At 50.2% G+C, this 24,050-nt stretch overlaps 5 protein-coding genes across 6 annotated transcripts; 3 read left to right on the top strand and 2 right to left on the bottom strand.

The window, feature by feature from the left end:
• Positions 1-1,200: 1,200 nt before the first annotated feature.
• On the top strand, positions 1,201-2,614 carry FITM1 (fat storage inducing transmembrane protein 1). Its single transcript, XM_074234819.1, has 2 exons — positions 1,201-1,484; positions 1,969-2,614. The coding sequence occupies exons 1-2, from the start codon at positions 1,201-1,203 to the stop codon at positions 2,588-2,590; spliced, it is 906 nt and encodes a 301-aa protein (XP_074090920.1). The 3' UTR covers positions 2,591-2,614.
• Positions 2,615-3,321: 707 nt separating this feature from the next.
• PSME1 (proteasome activator subunit 1) lies at positions 3,322-7,689 on the top strand. The gene is made up of 11 exons (XM_074234820.1): positions 3,322-3,439; positions 4,255-4,287; positions 4,683-4,745; positions 4,883-4,993; positions 5,093-5,138; positions 5,266-5,363; positions 5,639-5,707; positions 5,810-5,877; positions 6,073-6,127; positions 6,262-6,348; positions 6,583-7,689. The coding sequence occupies exons 1-11, from the start codon at positions 3,401-3,403 to the stop codon at positions 6,661-6,663; spliced, it is 750 nt and encodes a 249-aa protein (XP_074090921.1). The 5' UTR covers positions 3,322-3,400; the 3' UTR covers positions 6,664-7,689.
• On the bottom strand, positions 6,791-8,306 carry EMC9 (ER membrane protein complex subunit 9). Of its 2 annotated transcripts, none has more exons than XM_074234822.1 (5): positions 8,003-8,306; positions 7,659-7,705; positions 7,429-7,498; positions 7,247-7,341; positions 6,791-7,013 (listed from the first exon to the last, which is right to left on the bottom strand). In XM_074234822.1, exons 1-5 carry the CDS (start codon positions 8,198-8,200, stop codon positions 6,833-6,835), a joined length of 591 nt encoding a protein of 196 aa, XP_074090923.1. In that variant the 5' UTR covers positions 8,201-8,306; the 3' UTR covers positions 6,791-6,832. The 2 variants fall into 2 exon arrangements, with proteins under 2 accessions (XP_074090923.1, XP_074090922.1); XM_074234821.1 differs by lacking the exon at positions 7,659-7,705 and adding an exon at positions 7,836-7,912 and having other exon boundaries at positions 8,003-8,304.
• Positions 8,307-12,976: 4,670 nt separating this feature from the next.
• On the bottom strand, positions 12,977-16,109 carry PSME2 (proteasome activator subunit 2). Its single transcript, XM_074234814.1, has 11 exons — positions 15,946-16,109; positions 15,647-15,679; positions 15,223-15,285; positions 14,866-14,952; positions 14,723-14,753; positions 14,547-14,644; positions 14,190-14,258; positions 13,964-14,031; positions 13,687-13,741; positions 13,236-13,322; positions 12,977-13,104 (listed from the first exon to the last, which is right to left on the bottom strand). The coding sequence occupies exons 1-11, from the start codon at positions 15,991-15,993 to the stop codon at positions 13,024-13,026; spliced, it is 720 nt and encodes a 239-aa protein (XP_074090915.1). The 5' UTR covers positions 15,994-16,109; the 3' UTR covers positions 12,977-13,023.
• A 327-nt stretch (positions 16,110-16,436) lies between these two features.
• RNF31 (ring finger protein 31) lies at positions 16,437-24,040 on the top strand. The gene is made up of 21 exons (XM_074234813.1): positions 16,437-16,871; positions 16,958-17,104; positions 17,301-17,456; positions 17,679-17,738; positions 17,829-17,904; positions 18,148-18,325; positions 18,453-18,849; positions 19,081-19,356; positions 19,552-19,800; positions 20,054-20,236; positions 20,355-20,561; positions 20,883-21,056; positions 21,155-21,253; positions 21,346-21,435; positions 21,605-21,719; positions 21,890-22,008; positions 22,268-22,381; positions 22,658-22,715; positions 23,214-23,310; positions 23,438-23,606; positions 23,716-24,040. The coding sequence occupies exons 1-21, from the start codon at positions 16,665-16,667 to the stop codon at positions 23,767-23,769; spliced, it is 3,225 nt and encodes a 1,074-aa protein (XP_074090914.1). The 5' UTR covers positions 16,437-16,664; the 3' UTR covers positions 23,770-24,040.
• The last annotated feature ends 10 nt before the right edge of the window (positions 24,041-24,050 follow it).

Here is a 24,050-nt window from a genome sequence, read left to right as displayed (position 1 = left end):
CCCCAAGAACCTCAAATATTTTTCACAGCAAGTTAAGGTAGAGTTTGCAAGGGAGTAAACATAAAACCTTCATTTAAGAAAATGTAGTGCTCTGCTAAACTAGTACTAGGTCTCCTAAGAAAAGAGTAGCTCAGTATGATGACTGCTTTACAGACAGACCCCAGTGCATCTTGGTTAGATTTATAAAACCTCCAGACTTGGGAAGTTCATTAGAGGACCAGCTAATCCAAAATCGCCGCAGGAGGAAGCTTTTCTGTCACATCCAAAAGCGGTGAGTTGACTTTCCCAAGGTCATATGATTTGTTAATGGCAGAACTGAGGGTAGAACCATAGTCTTCTGATTCTATTATGCTATATTGCTTCCTGGTATGGATCAAAAACCATACCAGATATTTAGGAAGAGAGGGAGAAATGTCCAAAAATGTATCAAATAACAACAAAAGATGTTGCTCTCATTCCCTAAGATCAGTCTAGTGAGATAAAGTGGAACGTGTTCAAGAACTCCCAATTTTAGTGGTCTGTTCCAACCCATTGTATTCCAATTATTATTAGTACAGAAAGCAAATTTAAAGTTTGAATGTGATCTGGAATTGCTCTGCTCCCAACTTCCCAAATTCCAGACTCCAACCTGGACCTGACTGTAGACCAAGTCAGGCCTAGAACTTCTTCACAACAAGCTGACCTTTCAGAGTCACTCTCTCAGGCCTGAATTTATAGTATATGGGAATGGGTACCTGACTTGATCCATCCACTTTGAAAAATCTCTGCCCCAAATTGGTTTAAGTTATGTATGAAGGTGACAATAGATATAATTCTTAAAGCTTTTCTCTGAAAAGTTGATGAGCTTTTCCCCCTAACTTCCCCTCTTCCTTTTAAAAGTGGATAGTGAAGTAGGTATGTTGGCTGAGAAGTTGAGTGACACAACCACATAGGCACCAATCCACAAGTTGAAACAAGGGTGTGGGTAGGGAAAACTTAGGACACAAGGGCATACACGTTATGGAAGGACACACAGACAGCTCTTGCTGACGCAGTAGCGTCAGCCACAGCCCCTAGCGCCCCCCGCCCCTTTCCCTCACCAGCTGCCAGTCTAGCTCTGCTCTATATTTCCAGCACCTGTCACTGCCTGTCCTTGCCTAGGGGGCCCTACAAGCCCCTCCTCAGCTGCCCAGCAGAGCAAACAGTCAGAGGGGAGGGAACATGGAGCGGGGGTTAGGGGTGGGGGCAGGGACAGGGACAGGGACCGGGACAGGACTGGGGGCCCGACTTCGAGTAGTGCTGGGCTGGTTGCTGAGGGTACTGCTCTGGCTGGCATCAGCCCTCCTCTACTTTGGAAGTGAGCAGGCTGCCCGCCTCCTGGGGAGCCCCTGCCTCCGGCGCCTTTACCATGCCTGGTTAGCTGCAGTTGTCATCTTCGGACCCCTGCTACAGTTCCACGTCAACCCCCGCACCATCTTCGCCAGCCACGGCAACTTCTTCAACATGTAAGTCTCTGGACAGGCCCTTTAATGCTAGTTCCATCCACTCTGGGTTCTAAGCTCCCTCCTCTTTTGGGTTCTTGTTCTCCTGCCAGTCTGAGCACTAAAAATAGGCCAAGGGGTGGAGGAGAAGGTCAAGGGTGGAGGGAACTATGGGGGTGCAAAGGGAGGATTTAGAAGACAGGACATGCTCTATGAGCCTTAGAAGTATTTCAGGGGATAGGGTGGGGGTATAGGACTGGAGATGAAAAAGAGGGGCAAAGAATATGCAAAGTGGAGAGTGGGAATGATTTGGCTCAGGGCAGTATGAGTAAGGGCAAAGAAGAATAGGCTTCAGAAGGTAGAGGAAGACTGCAAAGGGCCAAAGGGACTAGAAATGGGACTCCTGGGAGAGAAGGCTGAGAAATCCAGAAGAACCTAGGATCCAAAAAAAGAGTGGTTCTTTCCAATAGTCTCTCCTTCCCCCTCTCCCCCTTTTCTAACCCTCCAGCAAGTTTGTGAACTCTGCCTGGGGCTGGACCTGCACCTTCCTGGGAGGCTTCGTGCTGCTAGTAGTGTTCCTGGCCACACGGCGGGTGGCTGTGACTGCGCGCCACTTAAGCCGGCTGGTGGTAGGGGCGGCAGTATGGCGGGGGGCAGGCCGTGCTTTCCTGCTCATTGAGGACCTGACTGGCTCCTGTTTTGAGCCTCTGCCCCAGGGGCTGCTGCTCCACGAGCTGCCTGACCGCCGCAGCTGCCTGGCAGCGGGCCACCAGTGGAGGGGCTACACCGTCTCCTCTCATACCTTTCTGCTCACCTTCTGCTGCTTGCTCATGGCCGAAGAAACAGCAGTCTTTGCCCGGTACCTAGCACATGGGCTGCCTGCTGGTGCCCCTCTTCGACTGGTCTTCCTTCTCAACGTGCTGCTGCTGGGCCTCTGGAACTTCCTGCTGCTCTGCACCGTCATCTACTTCCACCAATACACTCACAAGGTGGTAGGTGCAGCTGTGGGTACCTTTGCCTGGTATCTCACCTACGGCAGCTGGTACCATCAGCCCTGGTCCCCAGGGAGTCCAGGCCATGGGCTCTTCATCCACTCCCACCGCCCCCAAGCCAGACTTAAGAGTCATTGATGGGAATAAAGGCAAAGTAAACTCTGGTGCTGACTTCTCTTTATTTGAGGTGGATAGTGGGAGGTACCTCAGTTGAATATTGGAGATTAAAGCTAAAGCATTACAGAATGGGAAGGACCAACATTCCCAGTTAGTCCCTATCACACCCTAGGGCAAGGTTGGGGAGGGGGGTGCCTCAAATTGCTATCATTCCTCAAAAGATATCTCCAAGAAAAAGGGGATTCCACAGCCTACTGTCCCATGACCCCCCCCACACACACACACACATTCTTCCTCGTCTCCTCTGATGTCTTTTACTCCCAGGACCCTTCATAAACAATTCCACCAAAAGAACATGCACAATTTATACACATATGTAGACAGATGGACACATGTCCTTCCCACATTATCTGTGCATATGAAATGCTTGTTGTCTTCATCTGTGGTTAGACACTGCAGCGAGGAAGACAAGGATGGAGGACTATTAGAAGAGCAGGAGGAGGGAAGGGTGGCCTGGGGGAACTGGGAGGAGAGGGGGGGCTTATCCCTTTGGATCAAGAGGTACCTGGAGACAAAGACTGAGCAGGTCATGAGGGACTGGAAGCAGACAAAACAGGCATCCTGAGCAGAGGAGGGCCAGCTCCCTGGGGCAGGACTTGGGTGCTGTGCCCCATCTTCTCAGGTCCCTCTCCTCTCCCCTCCCCATTCTTACCCTGACCCCGCCTCCAGCTCAGTCCCTCCCAGGGAAGTCCCTACAGGCAAAGCTGCTTTCACTTTCCCTTCCCCCTGCTCCTGTCTCGCTGCTCCGCCTGGCCCCTTAGCCCCCCTGCCATGGCCACCCTCAGAGTCAGCCCCGAAGCCCAAGCCAAGGTGAGCACAGCGGAGGGGGGGTGAAGCCATGGGGAGTAGGATGGGGGCGCTCCTGAGGGAGGCTCTGGCAGCTTTGTCCCATCATTCTCCCCTTGCCCATTCCCCTCCCCCTCCTCCCCTCCCTAGGCCTCTCTTTAAGAAGGGGTTGAGAGTACTTGAGATTCAAGCAGTCCTCAGGAGATCCAAAGTTCTTCCCCCCCCCCCCAAGCTCCAGTATGCCATGAGGGTCAGCAGCCTTGTAGAGCACCCCAAGTGAAGGAGAAGAGGAGCTGGGATGTGTAAAAGGAAAACCAGGCAGGTGTTTCAGGGGTGGTGGTGGGGAGGGAGAGCTGGACTTCAGCCAGCGGTAAAGGAGCGTGGAATGACACTGGTTTGATGGAGTGAGGTGAAGCAGAGAAGGGAGGAAAGGACGGTTCAGAGCACCTGGATGGTACTTGTGACAAGCAGGGGAAGCCTGCGTACCCCTAACTCTCCTGATCACAGAATCTTGCTCCACTGGGATCTGTTCCCACAACTCTCCCAGCACCACTGAAGATTGTTCCCACACCTCCCACAGATGGAGCCCCACTGGGATCAGTTCCCACATCTCCCCTGAACCCAGTCCCACAGAGATTTCTGTTCCATGCCTCCTACACAACTAAGCCTCCTGGGATATGTTCCATGTTTCACCTGAACTCAGCCCCACTGGGAACTGTTCCATACCTTTAGATGCAATCTCATTGGCATCTGAGTCCACGATCCTAAGGAGTTGTGAGTTTTCCTTAGGTCTCAGCCTATTAATAGTCTTAAATGACAACTCTTTTTTATCCCCACAGGTAGAATTGTTCAGAAAGGAGCTATGTTCTCAGGTAAAACCTTACTACTTCACACCACCTTCACTCTTTCCCTGGCTCCCTTACTCTATATAGGGTTTTTTTTTTTTTTAGGGTTTGTTTTGTTTTGGTTTTTTTTTTGGCAAGGCAATGGGGTTAAGTGGCTTGCCCAAGGCCATACAGCTAGGTAATTATTAAGTGTCTGAGACGGTATTTGAACTCAGGTACTCCTGACTCCAGGGCTGGTGCTCTATCCACTGCGCCACCTAGCTTCCCCCTCTATATAGTTTTAACATTTCCTTAACCCAGTCTCAATTCATACAACCCTGGCTTCCTTTTCTTTGGCTGAATGTTTGCCCTAATCAGCTAGCAATCAATTAATCAATCAACATTTGACAACCACCCCTCCCCTTCCCCCATCTCATACACAGGCAGAGATCCTACTTGGAAGCTATTTCCCCAAGAAGATTTCAGAGCTGGATGATTTCTTGAAGGTAATGGGGATTGTGAGGAGGCAGAGTAAAGATCAAAAGGGGGAGACTAATGATCATGGAGAAGGAGTTAAAAAAACAGAAGATAAGGAATATTGAGAGAAAAGACATTGCTACCCTTTCTCCCTGCCATGTTTTAGGACCCATCCCTGAATGAGGCTGATTTGAGTCTCTTAAAAGCCCCCCTGGACATCCCAGTTCCTGACCCAGCCAAAGAAAAAGAGAAAGAAGAACGTCGGAAAGAAGAAGAGGTAAGGAGGAACAAGATGAAGTTAGGTTGGAAATTTAGGGGTGCTAGGGGGTTCCACATCCTTAGGGCTTGACTTCATGTGACTCCTCTCCTTCTGCAGAAGGATGATAAGGATGGAAAGAAAAAAGAGGACGATGAAGATAAAGGTAATAGGGAGTTACTGAATGGGGGCTTAAGTCCTGGTTCCCTGTTAATGTATTATCCCTTTGAGATCCTCCCCAGAGCCAGCTGCCTTTACTTACTCAAGTTTTAGATTTATGGTATATTCCCTAGGTCCTCCTTGTGGGCCTGTGAGTTGTAATGAGAAGATTGTGGCCCTTCTGAATCGGTTGAAGCCTGAGATCAAAGATGTGAAGGAACAGCTCAATCTGGTAAGCCCCTTCACCAAGCACTCAGGCAGGACGTGGAGGTCTGTCCACTAGAGAACCAATTTATCCAAAACAGATGTCTTTTGCCTTACCAGTTGGTAAGGCATCCCTATCAATCAGAATACAGTACCTTATCAGAGTAGAAAAAAAGTGAGATAAAGGGATATGACCTGAGGCCCAGATGGTGGGGGTAGGGTGATAAGGGAGGCTGAAGATCTGGAAAAAGGAAATGGGATTGGGGAGCGGGGTTGAATCGTCTCTGCTATTGTTTTGCTCAGGTCTCCATGTGGCTACAGCTACAGGTGCCCCGAATTGAGGATGGAAACAACTTTGGAGTAGCTGTCCAGGTGATAACCCATCATTGTGGAGCCTCACCCCAAACACCTTACTTTGATCCTGTTTCGGAGCTATGCTTTATCACATTTCTTTCCTGCCTTTCTTTTCCCTAGGAGAAGGTATTTGAGCTGATGACCACACTCAGAACCAAACTAGATGGTTTCCACACGCAGATCTCAAAGTAAGTGGTCCAGTTTCACATGTGTATCTTGCCCCTATCTTTATGGTTACTGGCTTAAATTCCAGCTCTTGCTGTCTGCACCCATATTAGGTGCTGCCATTTTGGTATCTTTTTTTTTTAGGTGTCCCTTGTTTGGCTCTCATAAGGAACACTATTTTCTCACCCATCCCATAACTTTTCTCATTTTTCACTTAGGTACTTCTCTGAAAGGGGTGATGCAGTAGCTAAAGCAGCAAAGCAGCCCCATGTGGTGAGTTGAGGAAGCAGGTCCAGAGTGGGTAGGAAGGCATCATTCAGAAAGAAGCCCCCAGAACTGATACTGGGAAGGATGGGATGGGAAATACATAGTGTCAGTGTGAAGAACTAACCCTTAAATCTCCACAGGGTGACTACCGACAGCTGGTTCATGAATTGGATGAAGCACAATATGGAGAGACAAGACTGATGGTCATGGAGATCCGAAATACTTATGTAAGAAACTAGTCCCTGGAATTTCCTTGGTGGAAGAGCAGGGGCAAAGTAGGGAAGGTTGATATGGAGGGAAATACCATTAGTTTCAGGATAATTAGCTCATGAGGTATATACCCTGGGAGGGGTGGAAAAGAGAAAATGAAAATAAACTTCTAGCTAGATTGGGAAGCCATTAAAAGACCTCTACTTGGGGGGCTCAAAATAACCCCTACTCCCTTCATATTGGACACACAGGCTGTATTATATGACATCATCCTGAAGAACTTTGAGAAGATCAAGAAGCCCAGGGGAGACACAAAAGGAATGATCTACTGAAAAACAGAGCCTGCCTTTCTTCTCCATCACCCCTTAATTAGGATTATCTGTCTTGCAGTTCTTGCCATTCAGAACTTCCCATTTTATCCATACCTTCCCTTCTAGGAACCAATAAATTTAGTCACACTCATCACAAGTCATTTTATTTAAGATTCTAGCCACTCTGAGCTCAGGCACTCCCATTGGCAGCAGCGACCCACTGGGAAATTTCAGTATTGAGCTGTTGATTGGTCCAGTCCCGACGGATGTCATCAAGGTGAGCGTCAAAGTCTACAAGGAGTTGGTGGGCCCGGCCTTCAAGCAGTGCTCGAAGGAGCTGCCTTGACTCTTCCCAATCCCGCCACATGACCCTGAAATGATACCCACCGATATGAAAATATTGGAACTAAAGGCAAAGTTTAGGTCTAGAATAATCTCAGGGGATGAAAATCGGAACAGTAACAGCCTGAGGACTTGGATTGAAGTTAATTATTCTGCTACCTTAGAGCTTCAGGAAGAGGGAATTTGGAGGGAAGGAGTTCAGATTTAGGAGCAGGGCATGTTGAGAAGTCCTGAGGTATAGGGGTAGAGGTACTCTACTCACAGGTTCTTATCTTTGGGGACCCAGCGTCGATCACGAGTCTCCAAGACAATGATGGGTGGCACTCGAGACTGGGGTACCAATTTTCGATTATCCAACTAAGGAGTTGAGGTAAGGATTGTTGAGGTTCCCTTTCCACCTCCTTCCCCCCCCCCCCAACTCCCTCAATCCTCCCTCAGTCTTACCATGATGAGTATTGCACCAGGGAAAAACTCAGCGATTCGTCCAGCAATTTTCAGGGCAAGGGGACTGGGGCTAGGAAGAAGACAGGCGTTAAAGGATCCTGAGCAGCGGAACAATCTACTTGCGTATTATTTAAGATTCACAGGTGTCCTTCAACCCCTGTGGAGATGAGGTGAGACTAGCCCAGTCAGAGGGAAATTACTGGTTGAGTTGAATCCTGGCAAACATTTACCTTAAAGCAGAGCTTCTTAACCTGGGGTCCATGCACCCCCCTGTGAACTTGGAAGGAAAAAAAAATCTTTATTTTTCACTCAACTCTAACTGCAGTTTATCATTTCCGTTCATTACGAAGGAAGGCAACAAAGCATTACTCTGAGAAGGGGTCCCCAGGCCCTGCCCCCCCACTCACCTCTGGTCATTCATCGATGCATTGGCATGGTAGTACCCAGCTACCACCAAGCTGCCCTGCGCACCCCACACATCTACCTGCCGTGAGAAAGGCCCGTCAGTTCCTCCCCAGGGCCGGGGCCTGCCGGGCGGCGGGCGGCGGCTCCCGAGGCGGGAGGGCAGTCGTACCTGGTTCAGGGCCACCTCCAGCATGACGGAGAGCGCCAGGTGGCTGTGGAAGAGGGGCACGCAGTCGCTGAGGCAGAGGCAGCCGCCCGGCCGCGGCGCCGGGGCCAGCAGCAGCCCGTTGACCGCCGCGTGCGGGTAGCGGGCGGCGTGCAGGCACATCTTCACGTAGGCCCGAGCCGAGATCTCCACCTCCCCCATGGTGCGCGGGGCCTGGCTGGGGTCGCAGTGGGGCCTCGGGGGCCAGGGGCCAGCGCCTGCGCCTGCCTTCCGGCCCCGCCCCCGCCCCCCGTGCCCCGCGCGCACGCCGCTGGCCAGGGCCTCGCAGGCTCGCGCCCCCCGCCCTCCCGACTGGGCCTGGCCCCGGCTCGGGCCGCGTCTCCGCCGGGCCCCCTCGCTGCGGCTGTCACGCCGACGCCCCGCCCCCGCCCGGCCACGCCCCCCCCGCGGCCCCCAATGGCCCTGGCGGAGCGCAGGACACGCCCCTCCTCCGCGCCCGGCCCCCGGCCGAGCTCGGGGCCTCCCGCTCCTCGGACTCCGGGATCGCGGCTCGGGTCCCGCCCAACACCCGATGCGCGATTGGCCGCGTGGACTTTGGCTGGCCCATTCAGCGGTCGCCTCTCCCTTGGCCGAGCTCTGATTGGAAGGCTTGTCCTCGCCTCGCCATTGGTCCGTTGACTTAGGGACTAGCTGGTGCCTAATTCACCTTTCTGGGCTCGCTCCGGGCGTGCACTGTCGCGGCGCCTAGGCGCTGCCTGCCCGCACCAGCCAGAAGGGATGGGGACGGGAACCTGGCTCTGCCGGGCGTTCACTCGGCAGCCAGTTCTCACGCTAGTTCACGATCCCCGGAGCTGGGTGGCGCAGTGGATCGAGCACCGGCCCTGGAGTCCGGAGCACCCGAGTTCAAATCCGACCTCAGACACTTAATAATGACCTAGCTGTGTGGCCTTGGGCAAGACACTTAACCCCACTGCTTTGTAAAAGAAGAAAAAAACCACATTACCAACCCTGCTAGAAAGCAATTTGGAATTGTGCAAATAAAATGACTAAAATGGCTTGTAACCATTTGATTCAAAAATTCCACTATTTAAAAAATATCCTAAGGAGTTTATTGATCCTAAAAATAAAAATAGTAAAACATACCCCACAACCTTGGAAGTTCAGAGGACATTTCCTACCTGTTTTCCCTATATTCCCCCTTTTCAGCATCATTTTTATGTCTTGTCTTTCCCGGTTAGATTGTGGGCTTCTTGAGAGCAAGAACCATCTTTTGCCTTTTTTTTTTTTGGTATCTTCAGTGCCTGGTCAAAGGAGGAACTTAAGATTTATTAAGTGATTAGGAAATGGATAGACAAATTGTGAAACATGAATTTAATGGAAAATTGTTATACTGTAAAAACACACACACACACACAATCCCACAATCCCCAAAAGCGAATTTTTAAAAAAGAAAGCAAGAAATGAGTCCCTTTCATACACACATACACACACAAAAAGAAAACTACAAAAGATCCTCCAAAAGCACATTAGCAAGATGTCAAAATATAGGCATATCTTGGAGCTATTTCAAATAAACAGGCACACTAATACAGTGTTGATGGAGATGAGAATTGAGCCAAGTATTTTGGAAAACAATTTGCAATTATGCTAAGAAAATGAGTAAAATGTTCAGCTCTGTTAACCCAGAGATTCTGTTTTATTATGCATCTATCTTCACGGAGGTAAAAATGGGAGGGGGGGTAATCCAAAGTACACCAAAATATTGATAGTAAGAGTTTTTGCAGTAGCAAAAATAAAAACAAAAAGCTGAAAACAAAGTCGGTGTCCACAAAATGTGGTTCCAGTATAGTGTGTCATAAGAAAAATGAATATGAAAAACAGCAAGGGATGGGAAGACATATGAAATGATACTAAAGGAAGTAAGCAAAACCAGGAATGCAATATATACAATAACAACAACATTGTAAACAGAAAGAAAAAAATGGAAAATTAAGAAAATATACTTCTTCCACTTCTTTGCAGGAGAGGGTAATGATAGAATATGGAATACTGATCAAATAACAATATTTGTAAAACACTTAACATAGTGCCAGGCAAATAAGTAGGTACATGGCAGTTGTCATCAACACATCATCATCACCTTCTATAAAAGGGGCCTGATGCATGTGAAGAGTACTTCAGATGGTGTCTCTACGCAGGAGGTAATAGTGTGTTTCTTTGGGGAGATTTCAGTGGCACCATGAGAGCATGTGTTTTTGTTGTTACTAAGTCATAACCCTATTTAGGGTTTTCTTGGCAAAGATGATGGTGTAGTTTTGCCATTTCCTTCTTCAGCTCATTTTACAGATGAGGAAACTAAGGCAAACAGAGTTAAATGACTTACCTAGGGTCACATAGCTAATAAGTGTTTAAGACCAGATTTGAACTCAGGTCCTCATGATTCCAGGGCCTGTACTCTATTCACTCTGCAAGTTTAGACATCCTATAACTGGTTCTAATCAACTAACCACATATTGTCTCATTTGCTTTTGAGGGAATTTAAGTGACTCCTTCCCTTTTGGCATCTGGTCAAGGGAGTAGAGTCCCCAGTAACATTCATATCCCAGGAACCAAAGCATGATCTTCAGGAGTGACCTTTGAGAATATAATTCAAAAGAAGACTTCTAAGTTATGCTACATTGGGACATGAATTTGGTAGGACCAAGGGTGTGTAATAAATGAGCTAAGCATCCAACCTTTTCCCCTAGAGACTGAAGGTAGTGTAGGAGATAGTATTCCTCAGCAGTTCTGGGGAAAATAGTTGTTCTTGCTCCATCTTTGAAGCATTCCTATGTCAATGTTACATACTGTTAGTGATTAAATAGAACTGAGGATGCTAGTCATTGATCCCTGCTAATAGTAGAAAATAGTTGTTTGGTATTTCAGCTGGCAGTAGAGCAAAGGCTACCCCAAATCCACTTGGGTTACTCTGAGGAGAGGTATATCTCACCTGTTCTTGAGAGATTGGGTCCAAAGTACACATTACATTTCTTTTTAACCCAGTATTATATATGGCTCTCTGAAGACAGGAGAGAGATATTGGGAAATTTAAAGTGATGTAAAGATGAAGGATATCAATACAATTAAATACACACACATCAGTTTGCCCATTGAGAGGGTAGATATAGTGTTGCATATGCTATCAGACCCTGCTGATATGATGTATCGTGTATATTTTCTTAATTTTCCACTGCTTTTTTTCCCTCCTAATTTTTGTTGAAGGAAAGCCTTAGAATGGTAGAAAGGGATATATTTATATATGTGATGTAAAAAAAGCTATCAATGTAACATAATCCTCACCCCCCCCACCACCATATTGGCTTTTTGTCACTCCCAAGACTGTTGTAGCAAGTGGTGACTTGGAAGTCAAAAAAAAAAAAAACCCATGGTTTGGAATTATTGGGAAAAAATTTGAATTTGGAATTTGAATTCTGATCATGCCTCTTAAAGGCCCTGTGTGATTTGGGGCAGGTCATCTAATATTTCTGAGCCTGTTTCCTTGTACAATGAGATATTTGGAACAGATGACATTTTTACTCAGTCTCCTCTCATTCTGCTACCTTGAGCAGCTCATTTAAAATCTATGGTGGCCCAGTGGATAGAGTACCGGCCCTGGAGTCGGGAGGACCTGAGTTCAAATCTGAATTCAGATACTTATTACCTAACTGTATGACTTTGGGCAAGTCACTTAACCCCATTGCCTTACAAAAAGAAATTTAAAAAAATACAAAAAAAAAAGATAGTCTATGGTTTTCTTTTTCTCCTCTCTAAAGTAACAGGTCCTTCTACTTATGTTCTTCATCTAATTATTACTGCATGCTGGAGATCATACTCTTGGATGAGCAATAGAGATTGAACAAGAATATTTGAACATTTCTGAGCCACTATAGCCCAGAAAATGCTTTTACGTGCAATCAAGGTGGTCATTCTCCCTTTTTGGGGGGTGGGGGGAGACAGGGAGGGGAAAAGGATAGTGAAAGGGATAAGCAATCAGGGTTGACTTGTTCAGGGTCCCACAGCTATTAAGTGTCTGAGGATGGATTTGAATTCAGGTCCTCCTGACTCCAGAGTCATTCCTCTTTCAAGAATGCCCATGAACTAAAGGGGCTGCTAATGCTATGGTTTATTATAGAATTGTTATATTTTAACTTTTGATCTGATGGTCTGTATTAAAAGTTATAATTTTTACTTTTAGGTATGATATGAACAGGCCTAAATATAAGACAACTATATGGTGTTCTACATATTTTTAAAAAAATAACATGGAAAGGGGGTGGCTAGGTGGCATAGTGGATAAAGCACCGGCCCTGGAGTCAGGAGTACCTGGGTTTAAATCTGGTCTCAGACACTTAATAATTACCTAGCTGTGTGGCCTTGGGTAAGCCATTTAACCCCATTTGCCTTGCAAAAAAAAAAAAACCACAACCCTAAAAAAAAATAATAACATGGAAAGGCACTGAAATACAAAACATACTTCCCAACACTTAGAGCTGTCCCAAAGTGGGATAACCACCTTGGAAAGCAGTGGATTTCTCCTCACTGTAGGTTTTCAAGTACAGGTTGGAGAACTGTTTAAATTTTTCAGTTAACTTTTCAGCTGTATGGTGTAGAGGGGTCTTACTTAGTCACAGTCACATGAAGCCTTTATGATCACTTCCAACTTGGACTTTAGGATACATAATCTCTAGTATGTAGAATGTCTAGGATTTGGACATCTGTGACTATGGTAGAGGCAGTTCGCTCCTATGACTCTCATGCTAGACTTGGAAGTCTGAGGTAGGGATGGGGGGCACCTCCTCCAGTTTCCCAGAACTGCCTGCTTCAGGGTAGAGAATTCCTTGACAGTACAGCAAGGCAATCATACCACCCTTGAGGCAGTATGTGATTCTTCTTCCACATTCTGGGGAATGGATTTAATAAACAAAAGTAACCACACTGTTTGTTAGAGGAGTTAAGATCATTTATTTCCTTTATGGCTCAGGGGGTCAGTACATAGATGGTTTCTCTTCACCCTTTGGATTGGTGATCTTCTCTAGGTTGTTGCTGATAATGTGATAGAGTTCAGCCTGGATAAATAAGTCAAAATGGATGCTGAAGTTCCTTCCCTGACCATCTTTTTAACTCCCCACTCCCTTGCCATCCTTTCTCTTCAAACCACCCTTATTCTATATCTCTTCTAGTCTTCACCCCTACTCACATAGAAAGAACGGATATCCATCACTATGGTCCGAAGTTCTCCATAGGCCGCTTCATCTCGTTCATGCACCAAGGCCCGATAATCCATCTGGGAGTGGAAAAGATAAAGTTGGGTCATGTCTCTGGAAAGGTTTAAGAGATTCTTGGTTTCCACAAAGAAGGGATTGCACAAATTGGAGGACAAATTGGAAGAATAATTCCTATGTTAGCTACAGGAAATAGAACTCCACAGGATTAGGTAGACTGGCTAGGATCCAGGAATCTTTACTCCCTTCTAGGGGTTCTTTTGCTTTGGTCTTTCCCACTTAGAAAAAGTACCTGATGAGATTTTTTCCAGGGAGATCAGATACTCAGTACCTCTTTTCCATCCATTCCCAGCATCATATATATCTCAACTAAAAGTTGGAGGGACTTTCCAAGATGCTCTGAGGTGGGTGGGAATTTCCACTCACCACATGAGTCTCCTTGGACGCCTTGGCCACAGCATCTCCACGTTCAGAGAAGTACCTTTTAGAAAGACAGAAGACTGACTGTAGGCATGAGAGCTCTCTAGGAATACACTGCCCTAGGGTTTTTCCCCAAAGCCTCATTTTTTTTTTTTTTTTGGTAAGTGCTTAATGCAGAAGAGACTTTTTGTAAATGCTTAATGTAGGAGAGATTGCCCATGACCAGTCTGAATTTTAAAATGATGCCCTCCATTTCCCTTGCCTATCCTCAAACCTAGCTTACTTGGAGATGGTTGTCTGAAAGCTTTCCACCTTGGTTTTCACTGCTGTCACTCGTTCTAGAATCTTTTCCTGTGAAGATAAACAGAGATGGAAGATTGAGAATCTCTTCCTCCCATCCTGTCCCCCTGACTGTTTTCTTTCTCCTTTCTTCTTGTTCCCAGGCATGATCTCTCACCTCCCAAAAGTTACTATGACAGTCCTCACTTCCTCACCTTCCCTTCCCTTACCTGGATGGCCACCCCAAAATCATTGCCGTCCTCAATCTTGGGGATCAAGTGTTGGATCCAGGTGATCACCTAAGTCAAAGAAGTTTCTATGATTGATTGCCTGATTCTGTCATTAACTGCTTCCATGAAGAAGGTGCTATGTTGTATATTACCACACACAGATAGAAGAATGAGAACAATCTTTGCCCTCAAAGAGCTTACCTTAACATTGGTTTAGTAGAATCTATAAAGGCAGGCCACTTGGTGAGAAGGAAAGGGTTCTAAAGGAACCAAATCTTAATGAAAAAAGGTTTACAGGAGAACTCCAAGGCTTAGAAATAGGACTCTTGAGGAAAAATGAGAAGCCCTCTGTCTTACCAGAATACACTTTTCTTTGAGGGTCCGAACCTCTGGTTTAACTTGAGCAAGTAGTGCTAGGACTTTCTCATTCCCAGGGAGGAAGCCACACTTGGGGACTAAGAGAGAAATGAAGTGTCAGTCACAGAACTCGGGTTTCTTCCTAGCCTCCTTTGATCAATTGCCTCTTTCCTCACCTTCTTTCTTTTCTTGTTTGTCTGTCTCCATCTGAAGAAAAAAAAAATTTATTGGAATTGAGAAATTTGAAGGAAGCTGAGGAGGAGAAATCATCTTTGTGGAATCTGCAATTTCAAAATCAGTCAGCTCTCTGGGACCTCACCTCATCATCCTTGGGTGGAGGATCTGGAATAGGGATGTCCAATGGCGCTCGAAGGGAGGTTAGGTCAACCACATTGAAGGAATCCTCCTACCCAAAAGTAACTGTTAGGTGCTTGTCTTGCCTCTTCCCTCTTAAGCTTGCACAAAATCCCAAAAATATATCCTACTACCCCTGCCCCAACCAACGCTATATGCCTTCTTCCCCCCTTAATTCATCTTTCCAGGATTCAAGATGCTGCCCCTTCCCTTGGAACTCACAATTGATGGCCATACTCCACAAGGGAACTGGTAGTAAAAGTAGGTTCAGGGTAGATAAAATTGATAGGGGGAAAAGCAGGAGAAGGATGTCACTGTTTACCTTCAAAAGCTGATTTAGTTGCATGATTTTCTGTGGTAGAAAGTTTGAGAGGAACTCCTCAGCCTGTCAGAAAGAAAGAATATTATCACAGGAGGAAGTTGTGGGGGAGCTAAAGGCTTGGAGCAGAAAAATTGTAGAATCAGAGAATTTTAGCGGTGGAAAAGGACTTGAAGATCCTCTAATCTAATGTTTTACAAGATGAGGAAATTGAAGCCCAGAGAAAGCTTGCTCAAGGTCATACAGACCTGTGCTCCCTCCCCCGCCCCCCAACACAACGCTGGAAGCAGAGGTGGAGGTCCAGGACTCAACGAGTCCTGCGCCGGGTAAAGAAAGGAGTCCCGGGTCAGAGAGGGGACCGGGTGGCAGGGAAGGAGGTTCACCCATTCTCGGGTCAGAGGTTAAGGGCCAAGTTCATACCACTCACCTCCTGGAAGAGATTCTGCCGGAAGTCATCCACCTGGGAGAGAAACCAGGCTTGGAGGGTTCCCGTAGCAAAGGGGGTGTGGGAAGCTCGGGCCCCCCGCCCCCGCCTATTGGGGTGCTGCCTCGCCCTAGCCCGACCCTTTCCCATTCCATGCAGCCCCCCCCCCCCCGCACATCTAACCCCGGTCTGCAAGTGACCCTGGGGGGCTCGTCCAGGACTTCGGGGCCCGAGCAGACGCGGAAGCGCCGAGAGGATCCCGGGGCCCCGGCCCGGCGCGCCCCCGCCCCGCCCCCTCTCACCTGCCGGCGGGCTTCCCCGCTCAGCCGCAGCCCACTCGCCTTGGCCATGCTGCCCCGGGCCCCAAGCGACTCTGAGGCGGCCTGGGCCTGGCTCCCCGCCGCGGGTCGGGCTTTCACTTTCGCTCCCCATGGGCAGCTCCACCCCGGCGGCCGGGCCCGGCCCGCCCTCCCCTCCGGCTCCCGGGGGCCCCCTGCCGGCCCTTCGGAGCGCCGCCGGGGGGCGGGGCCGGGCTCGGAGCCGCCCGGGACGGGGAGGGCTCCAGGCGAGGCCACCCAAGCCCCGCCTCCTCGCAGGAAGCCCCGCCTCCCGGCCCGCCCCTTCTCCCGCGGCCCCGCCCCCGGGCCGCTCGGCCGCTTCCGTCCCACAGACCCAGGGCCCGCCCCCTTCCCGGGCACTTCCTGTTCCCTGCCCAGAGGGAGAGAGGCCCGGGAGCCGGGCTGCGGTCCGGCCGCTGCAGCGCGAGCCGGGGGCCCTCGGCCCGGGAAGGGAGCGGCGGGGGCGGGGAGGCGGCCCGGCCGCGAGGCCCCCAGGGGGCTGAGGCGCAGGGAGGTCGCGCGAGCCGCCGCCTGGTCCCGGGCCCCCCAGCCCCTCCCCGGGAGCTCCGGCCGCCCGCGGCCAGGGCCCGACACCTGCCCGCGCCGCCGCCGCCGCCGCCGGGGGATGGGGGAGGAGGCAGCGCGGGGCCGGGCCGGCTCGTGAGCGCCCCTCCCGCCCCAGGATGTCCGGGGGAGAGGAGCCGCCGGAGGAGGAGCGGGGCTTCCTGGCCGCCCGGGAGAAGCTGGTGGAGGCCCTGAGGAGGGATCCCGGGCAGACCTTCTCCCCGGAGCTGCTGCTCGGGCTGCTGGACAGCCGCCTGCCCCTCGGCCGCCGCTACCCGCAGCTGGATGCGCCCGGCCTGGTCCGCCGCAACGCGGCCCAAGGAGAGGTGAGCCGGCCCGGCCCGGGGGGCGCCCGGCCGGGGGGCGCCGGCGGCGGGGCGGGCGCACTCACGCCCCTCCCGCGTCTTTGCAGCCCGGCCAGGCCTTGCACAGACTGTCCACCGCCCTGAACATTCTGGAGAAATATGGCCGAAACCTGCTCAGTCCGCAAAGGCCGCGCTTCTGGCGCGCAGTCAAGTTCAACAACCCCGTCTTCAGAAGCACCGTGGATGCGGTTCAGGTGCGGGCGGAGGGGCCGGAGGACGCCGCGAGGGAGTTGGGGGCCGGGCTGTCCGCAGCAACCCTTTGAAAGTGGCCTAGCTCAAAGTCCTGGGGGTCACCGCGGGGGTCTGTAAGGAATAATGAGGTCCTGGTCAAAAGAAAGACATGGGGAGGGGGCGGTTCGCAGGCAGTCAGTGACTGGGGGTTCCCGACAGGGGGGCCGGGAGGTTCTTCGTCTTTATGGGTACACAGAACAGGAGCCGGATGGCCTGAGCTTCCCTGACGGGCAGGAGGAGCCGGATGGGCATCGTGTGGCCACAGTCACCATGGATGTCTTACTGCTTCGGACTGAACTCACCCTTCTCCTGAAGGTAAGCCTTGTCCCCATAAGCAGGATTTGGAAACTCTGACCTCAGGGACTTAACCTAACTGATACCCACTCGGCTGAATCCCAAGTAATCCCCCCTCCCCTACTCCAACCTGAGAGATCATCCTCTCTATTTCTTCCTTTTCCCTGTAAGTGGATAAAGACTAGGTTCCTAGGGGAGGTACAGTTGGAGGTTCTGACTGTGTTCCATTTATTCTGGTTGCAGAAGTCCCATCCACAACCAAAGGCACTGGAACAGCTGCTAAAAGAGGCATCTGATGATGTGGTAAGGAAGGAGTTCCTTGGTACCATGGGGAGATGGCTGAGAAAATGAAGCTAGGGAAATGAGCACTAAACATCACCTTTCCTTTCTCAGATGATGCTTTTCTCAGAGTCAGTTTCTCCATTAAGAGAGACCACTTCCAATTCTCTTCCTGCCTCACAGGCTCCAGGTACTGCTACTTTTTTAGAGGAGGGGGGCCAGTCAATTGTGATATCAGAATGATGAAGATTGGTGAAACTTTACTATATGCAAATGCAGTTCTTTCAGTTCTTTCTCTTTTATTAAATCCTTGAGCCTCTGGTTAGGTCATGTGAAAGAACACACACTGATTCATAACTTTTGTAAATTTACTCCCATAATCCAGAGGAAATAGCATTCTCAAGGTAACATGTGATTTTTTTCCCTTGTCCAGGCACCACACCAGGTTCTTGCTTTCTGTGTGGCTCTGTCCCAGGCACAGTGCACTGTCCAACCTGTGGTCATAATCTCTGCTCTGCCTGTGACTGCCTTTTCCATCGACACCCATCCCGAAACTATCATGTCCGAAAGGTCCTGTTTGGGAACTGCCCAGCCTCCAGCCCCAGCTCTAGGTAACGGGTCCTCTCCCTTTTCTATCCAGAGTTGTGGGAGCTACTTTAAGGAAGGGATGAATGGGGTACATGCCAAGAAAATTTAAAACAAATCTACAGGCTTTACCTCCCTGTGTTTTTGTTACAGTTTGTCAAACCTACCCCCACGGCCCCTGCTGACCTCTCCACCAACTTTTGTGGACAGCTCTCTTCCCTCTTGGTCGAGCCCAGCCCCAGAACCACCGAGCACTCGCCCACCTTGGCACTGTGCTGCCTGTGCCATGCTGAATGAGTCCCGGGCAGTGTTGTGTGTAGCCTGTGACCGACCTCGAGGGTGCAAGGGGCTAGGGCAAGGGACTGAGAGCTCCCGAGCTGGAAGTTCTGGTAATGAGCCCCTGAGGGGCCGCTGGGCCTGTCAGAGCTGCACCTTTGAGAATGAGGCTGCTACAGTGCTGTGTGCTATATGTGAGCGGCCACGGCTAGCCCAGCCCCCCAGCCTTGTGGGGGACGTCCGAGACACTGGGGCCTGCCTGCCTGCCCCGGAGGTAACAGGAATTCTGGCTTTTCCTCCAAATTAGACTGCCTCTAGCTCTCCTAGGCCTGTTTTCCTTGATTCTCCCTCAACTTCTTTTTTCCCTATCTGCACCTCCTTGTGTTCCCATGATTTTTTCTCCCCTATCCTCCCAGCCTTAGATATCTGCTCTTAGGAGGTGGGTCCCCCTCTTAGGAGGGGGAACCTTTCAGTGGTAATGACTATCCCAGTGTACTTCCTCTAGGCTGGTGACTGGCACTGTGTTCATTGTACCTTCCGAAACTCTGGCCCAGGCTGGGTGTGTTCCATGTGTAACCGGACCAGCAGCCCTACTCCACCACATCTTTCCTCCTGGATCCCTACTAGCTCGATGGAAGAGGGGGCCCGAACCAGCGTCTGTCTCAAGCCTGTGTCCTCGCAGCACCTGAGCACTCCTCTACCCTCCGTCAGGGGAGATTCTGAGCAACAACGGCAGGACAAGATGCGGGAGGATGGTCTTCGATTGGTGACAATGATCCGGGTAAGTTTTGGGTCGGTGGAGAAGACTCAAGAAAAGGGAGCACATTCCCGAGTGTGAGGTGGCATATGGGACAGATTCTAGAGTGCTTTGCACCAGTACCCTTTTTTGGTAGGGTGGGAGGGGCAAAGAATGCCTTTCCTTATCCTGATCTTAATGAAGCTACCCCATCACTGGGGGGTTGGGGCATGTCCCCAGACAGGAGAAGCCGAAGGTGCGTGCCCAGAGGAGATATTTTCAGCTCTGCAATATTCGGGCACTGAAGTGCCTCTGCAGTGGCTGCGGTCAGAGCTGCCTTACGTGCTGGAGATGGTGGCAGAGATGGCAGGAAGGCAGGACTCCAGTCTGGGTGCATTCTCCTGCCAAGAAGCCAAGCAGGCCTGGCTTGATCGTCATGGCAACCTGGATGAGGCTGTGGAGGAGTGTGTTCGAGCCAGACGCAGAAAGGTAGGGCAGTTTTTCAGGTTGGGAGGTTGAGGGACTAGGGATAAGGGATAAACTGGTACCTGGGAACCTGGGAATATTAATAAAGGAAGGTAGGATGGGGGGGGCGGGAATCTAAGAACAGGTATTTGACTGAACTGGATGTATAAAATAAGGCTGAATGTAAAGATTTGAGAGTGGTGGATCTTAGAATTTAGGATTTCAGCATATATATATCTGACCTTTTGATTTTCTCCTTTAACACTTCATTTTCCAGATTCGGGAGTTAGAGGTCCTAGGCTTTGGGCGAGAAGAGGGGGCATTGCAGGCACTCTATCAGCATGGTGGAGATGTGGGGCGAGCTCTTACGGAGCTCCAGCGCCAGCGCCTGGAACCCTTCCATCAGCGCCTCTGGGAGGCCCCTGAGCCTAATCCTTCCTGGGATGGGCCTGATAAACAGGTATTTGTTGAGACAACCCTTGGGAAACTAGGAAAAGCACTGCAGTTATAATCCTGGAAAAGACCAGGGCAGAATGGGTACTCTGACAGGGATGCTCTTCGGTTCCCTCACATCTTAGAGTCTGATACGAAGGCTGTTGGCAGTATATGCATTACCAAGCTGGGGCCGGGCAGAGCTGGCACTTTCACTGCTTCAGGAGACACCAAGGAACTATGAGCTGGTAGATGTGGTGGAGGCAGTTCGACATAGTCCTGACCGAGCCTTCCTGCGCCGACTACTTGCCCAAGAGTGTGCTGTCTGTGGCTGGGCCCTTCCCCGGAACCGGGTAACCTCCTTTATCTCCTAACCCTAGTCCTGGCTGAGTGACAGCCCTTTGCACTGCCAATTTGTATACCTTTTAACAGGAAATGAGACCCCTTAACTGTACTTCAGCCCAACCTCACTACTCTTCAAAGACCATCAAACTTTTTTTTTATTCATCAGTTCAAAGGAATCTTTGCTTGTGCCCTCCCATTCCTTCAGACACAGTGAGCTGGGTGTCTTCCCTGCCAATGTACACTTGATCGATCTATACTTGATCCTCACAGCCTAGTTTTGTTTCCTACCCCTTATTGCTCCTGACTCAACCTTCCTCCTCCTGCTCTAGATGCAGGCACTGACCTCCTGTGAGTGCACCATCTGTCCAGACTGCTTCCGGCAGCACTTCACCATTGCCCTAAAAGAGAAGCACATCACAGATATGGTGTGTCCAGCCTGTGGACGCCCAGACCTGACTGATGAGACCCAGCTGGTCAGCTACTTCTCTACCCTGGACATCCAGGTACCAAGAGAACCCAGAGTGAAGACCATGGAACTAAAGGGATACAGGGTTCCATGTGGTTGGGGACCCTTCCCACCTGCTTCTTCATGTCCTCCTAGTTGCGGGAGAGCCTGGATCCTGATGCCTACGCATTGTTCCACAAGAAACTGACAGAGCGTGTGCTCATGCGTGACCCCAAGTTCTTGTGGTGTACTCAGGTGAGTGAAGAGACAAGCCAAGGAGCCCAGAGAGAGGATGGAAAAGGAGGTTCAGTGACCTCAGGGTAATGTTTGTTTTCTGTCCCATCTAGTGTTCCTTTGGCTTCATCTATGAGCGAGAGCAGCTAGAGGCCACGTGTCCCCAATGTCACCAGACTTTCTGTGTTCGCTGCAAGCGTCAGGTAAGGGGGAAGGATCCTGGTGAAGGCATAAATGATAAGGGAGGGACCTGGGCAGAAAAGAATGAGGCTAGAACAGTGGAGTGAATTTGAAAGACTGGCGGGGCATTTGGCCACAGGCTTGTTAGGGACAGGAAGTCTCCAGTGAATGTGGTTGGTTCTCCTCCCCTAGTGGGAAGAACAGCATCGAGGACGCAGCTGTGAGGATTTTCAGAGCTGGAAACGTGCCAATGACCCCGAGTACCAGGCCCAGGGTCTGGCCATGTATCTGCAGGAAAACGGCATTGGTGAGGCCCTCTTCATCCCTCTTCAGGACCCTCACATCCTCTGCCATTATTATTATTCCACAAGTTTTCCATCCAGCTTCTCATTCCTGCCAAAAAGGACAGGGTGGAGAGCCTCTATCCCATGGACCAGCTCTGCCAGCTTGTATTCCTGACCCTGCTTCTCCCCACAGACTGTCCCAAGTGTAAGTTCTCCTATGCACTGGCCCGGGGCGGATGCATGCACTTCCACTGTACCCAGTGTCGCCATCAGTTCTGCAGTGGCTGCTACAGTGCCTTCTATGCCAAGAACGTATGTTTGAGGTGGCTGGGCAGTGGGTGGGGATGGGGAGTGATCAGATCACTCTGAGGTTTCAATGATTAGGAGAAGTGAGAAAAGAAATGGAGAAAGCTGAAGGGGTGAAGGGAAGGGTCATCATGCTGTTAAGTATCTCCCACTACTCCCTACTATGGTCATCCAGTTTCCCACACCTAATGATGAGGTCACTGAGAGGTCAGAACCTGAAACCTTCTCCAATCTACTCTCTTTTCTCTGTTTGGGTTCCATTCAGAAATGTCCAGATCCCAATTGCCGGGTGAAGAAGTCACTTCATGGCCATCATCCTCGAGACTGTCTCTTCTACCTTCGAGACTGGGATGCTCTCCGTCTTCAGAAGTTGTTAGAGGTCAGAGGCATCTAAGGCTAGAATGAGAGGGTCTTATCAAAGATGTTAGAGAGGGTATTGGGGTCCTAGGGGTCCTGGTGACTCACAGAGTCCCTTCATGAAGCATTGTGAAGGTCAAGAAAGAGAGTCTAGGGAGGCTAGGTGGCGCAGTAGATAAAGCAGCAGCCCTGGAGTCAAGAGTACCTGGGTTCAAATCTGGTCTCAGACACTTAATAAGAGAGTCTAAAGTAAGAGATGGGAACTAGCTAGAAGACTCACCTGTTTGTCCCTCCCTAGGACAACAGCATTCCTTTCAATACAGAACCTCCAGCTGGAACCCGGGCAGTGCCTGGAGGTGAGTGAGTTTGTCATGCTGGAACCCCTCCCACCCCCCACTGAGGGGAGAAAGCCTCCTCCGTGGAGAAGGAGCAGAGATGAGGGTGTATAGATGGTCATTAGGAGGGAAGTGGCCCAATCAAATCCATTCACTAATATTGTCTGCTATCTGGAAGGATATTATCCTAGGTACTGTGGTCACTACAAAGAAGTGATCAAATAAAAGTCCTGTCCTCTGGTAGTTTTTATTTGAAAAAAATAAAGTATGCATTAAGAAGACAATATGCAATTAAATGCAAAATTTGTGGTACAGACAAGTATTCTAAGACAAGTTTGTTCTACTGAGCTGAAGAGATGAGCTGTAGAAGGCTGCTTTTCCTAGGTCCCCCCTGTGATAGAGTTGATAATAATGGATAATAACACATTTTTGTCACCTGAAAGCTGCCCTTCCCTGTATGGGTTGAATTGCATGTCCATTATGCTTTGGGGGAAAATTTTTGTTCCTTTTGGACCTTAGGTGGCTGCCGGGTGATGGAACAGAAGGAGGTTCCAGGTGGCCTCAAGGATGAAGCCTGTGGAAAGGAGACGCCGACTGGGTATGCCGGACTCTGCCAGTAAGTACTAGACTGGGAAGAAACTCCTTTGAGGAATGGGTGTCCGGACATGCACACCCAGTAGGAAGCCTGGTAGGGAGGAGCTGGGGTGGGGGGGCAACACCTTCCCTGCTTCTTCTGCCCTCAGGGCACACTACAAGGAGTACCTGGTGAGCCTCATCAATGCCCACTCATTGGACCCGGCCCTACTGTACGAGGTGGACGAGCTGGAGACGGCCACTGAGCGCTACCTGCACGTGGCGCCTCAGTCAGGAGCAGGCGAGGAGGCCTCTGCCTACCGGACACGGTTATTACAGGTGAGGATGGCACAGCCTCCTCAGATACCATCACCTCCAAGGATACCCTCGGTGGGCCTGGAATTCCTAAAAACCAGGTGGTAACTCACTTTACTGTTTTCTCCCGCAGAAGCTGCTAGAAGAGGTGCCTCTGGGCCAGAACATCCCCCGAAGGAAGAAGTAGCTGGGGCTGGGCCCCGACCAGGGGCTGGACCCTCAGGAAGGCCCCTGCCCCCACCAGCCCCCATTTCCTGCGCATTCTCACAGCACCTCCAGCACCAATAAAGGTGTCTCCTCTCCCAGCTTCCTTGGTGGTCCTTCTTATTGGTCCCCCCAGCCAGGGCACCGGGACTGAGGGGTAGAGGCGGGTGGGCCCGAGAGCGCCGGGGCGCCACCGCCCACCCCTCGGGGGCCAGAGAAGCCCGACACCACCCCAGGCCAGGAAGGCTGCACCTCTGGGCAGAA

The sequence above is a fragment of the Macrotis lagotis genome, chromosome 4 (genome assembly GCF_037893015.1).
Source record: "Macrotis lagotis isolate mMagLag1 chromosome 4, bilby.v1.9.chrom.fasta, whole genome shotgun sequence".
NCBI lineage: Eukaryota > Metazoa > Chordata > Mammalia > Peramelemorphia > Peramelidae > Macrotis > Macrotis lagotis.
This window is presented reverse-complemented; position numbering and strand designations above follow the sequence as displayed.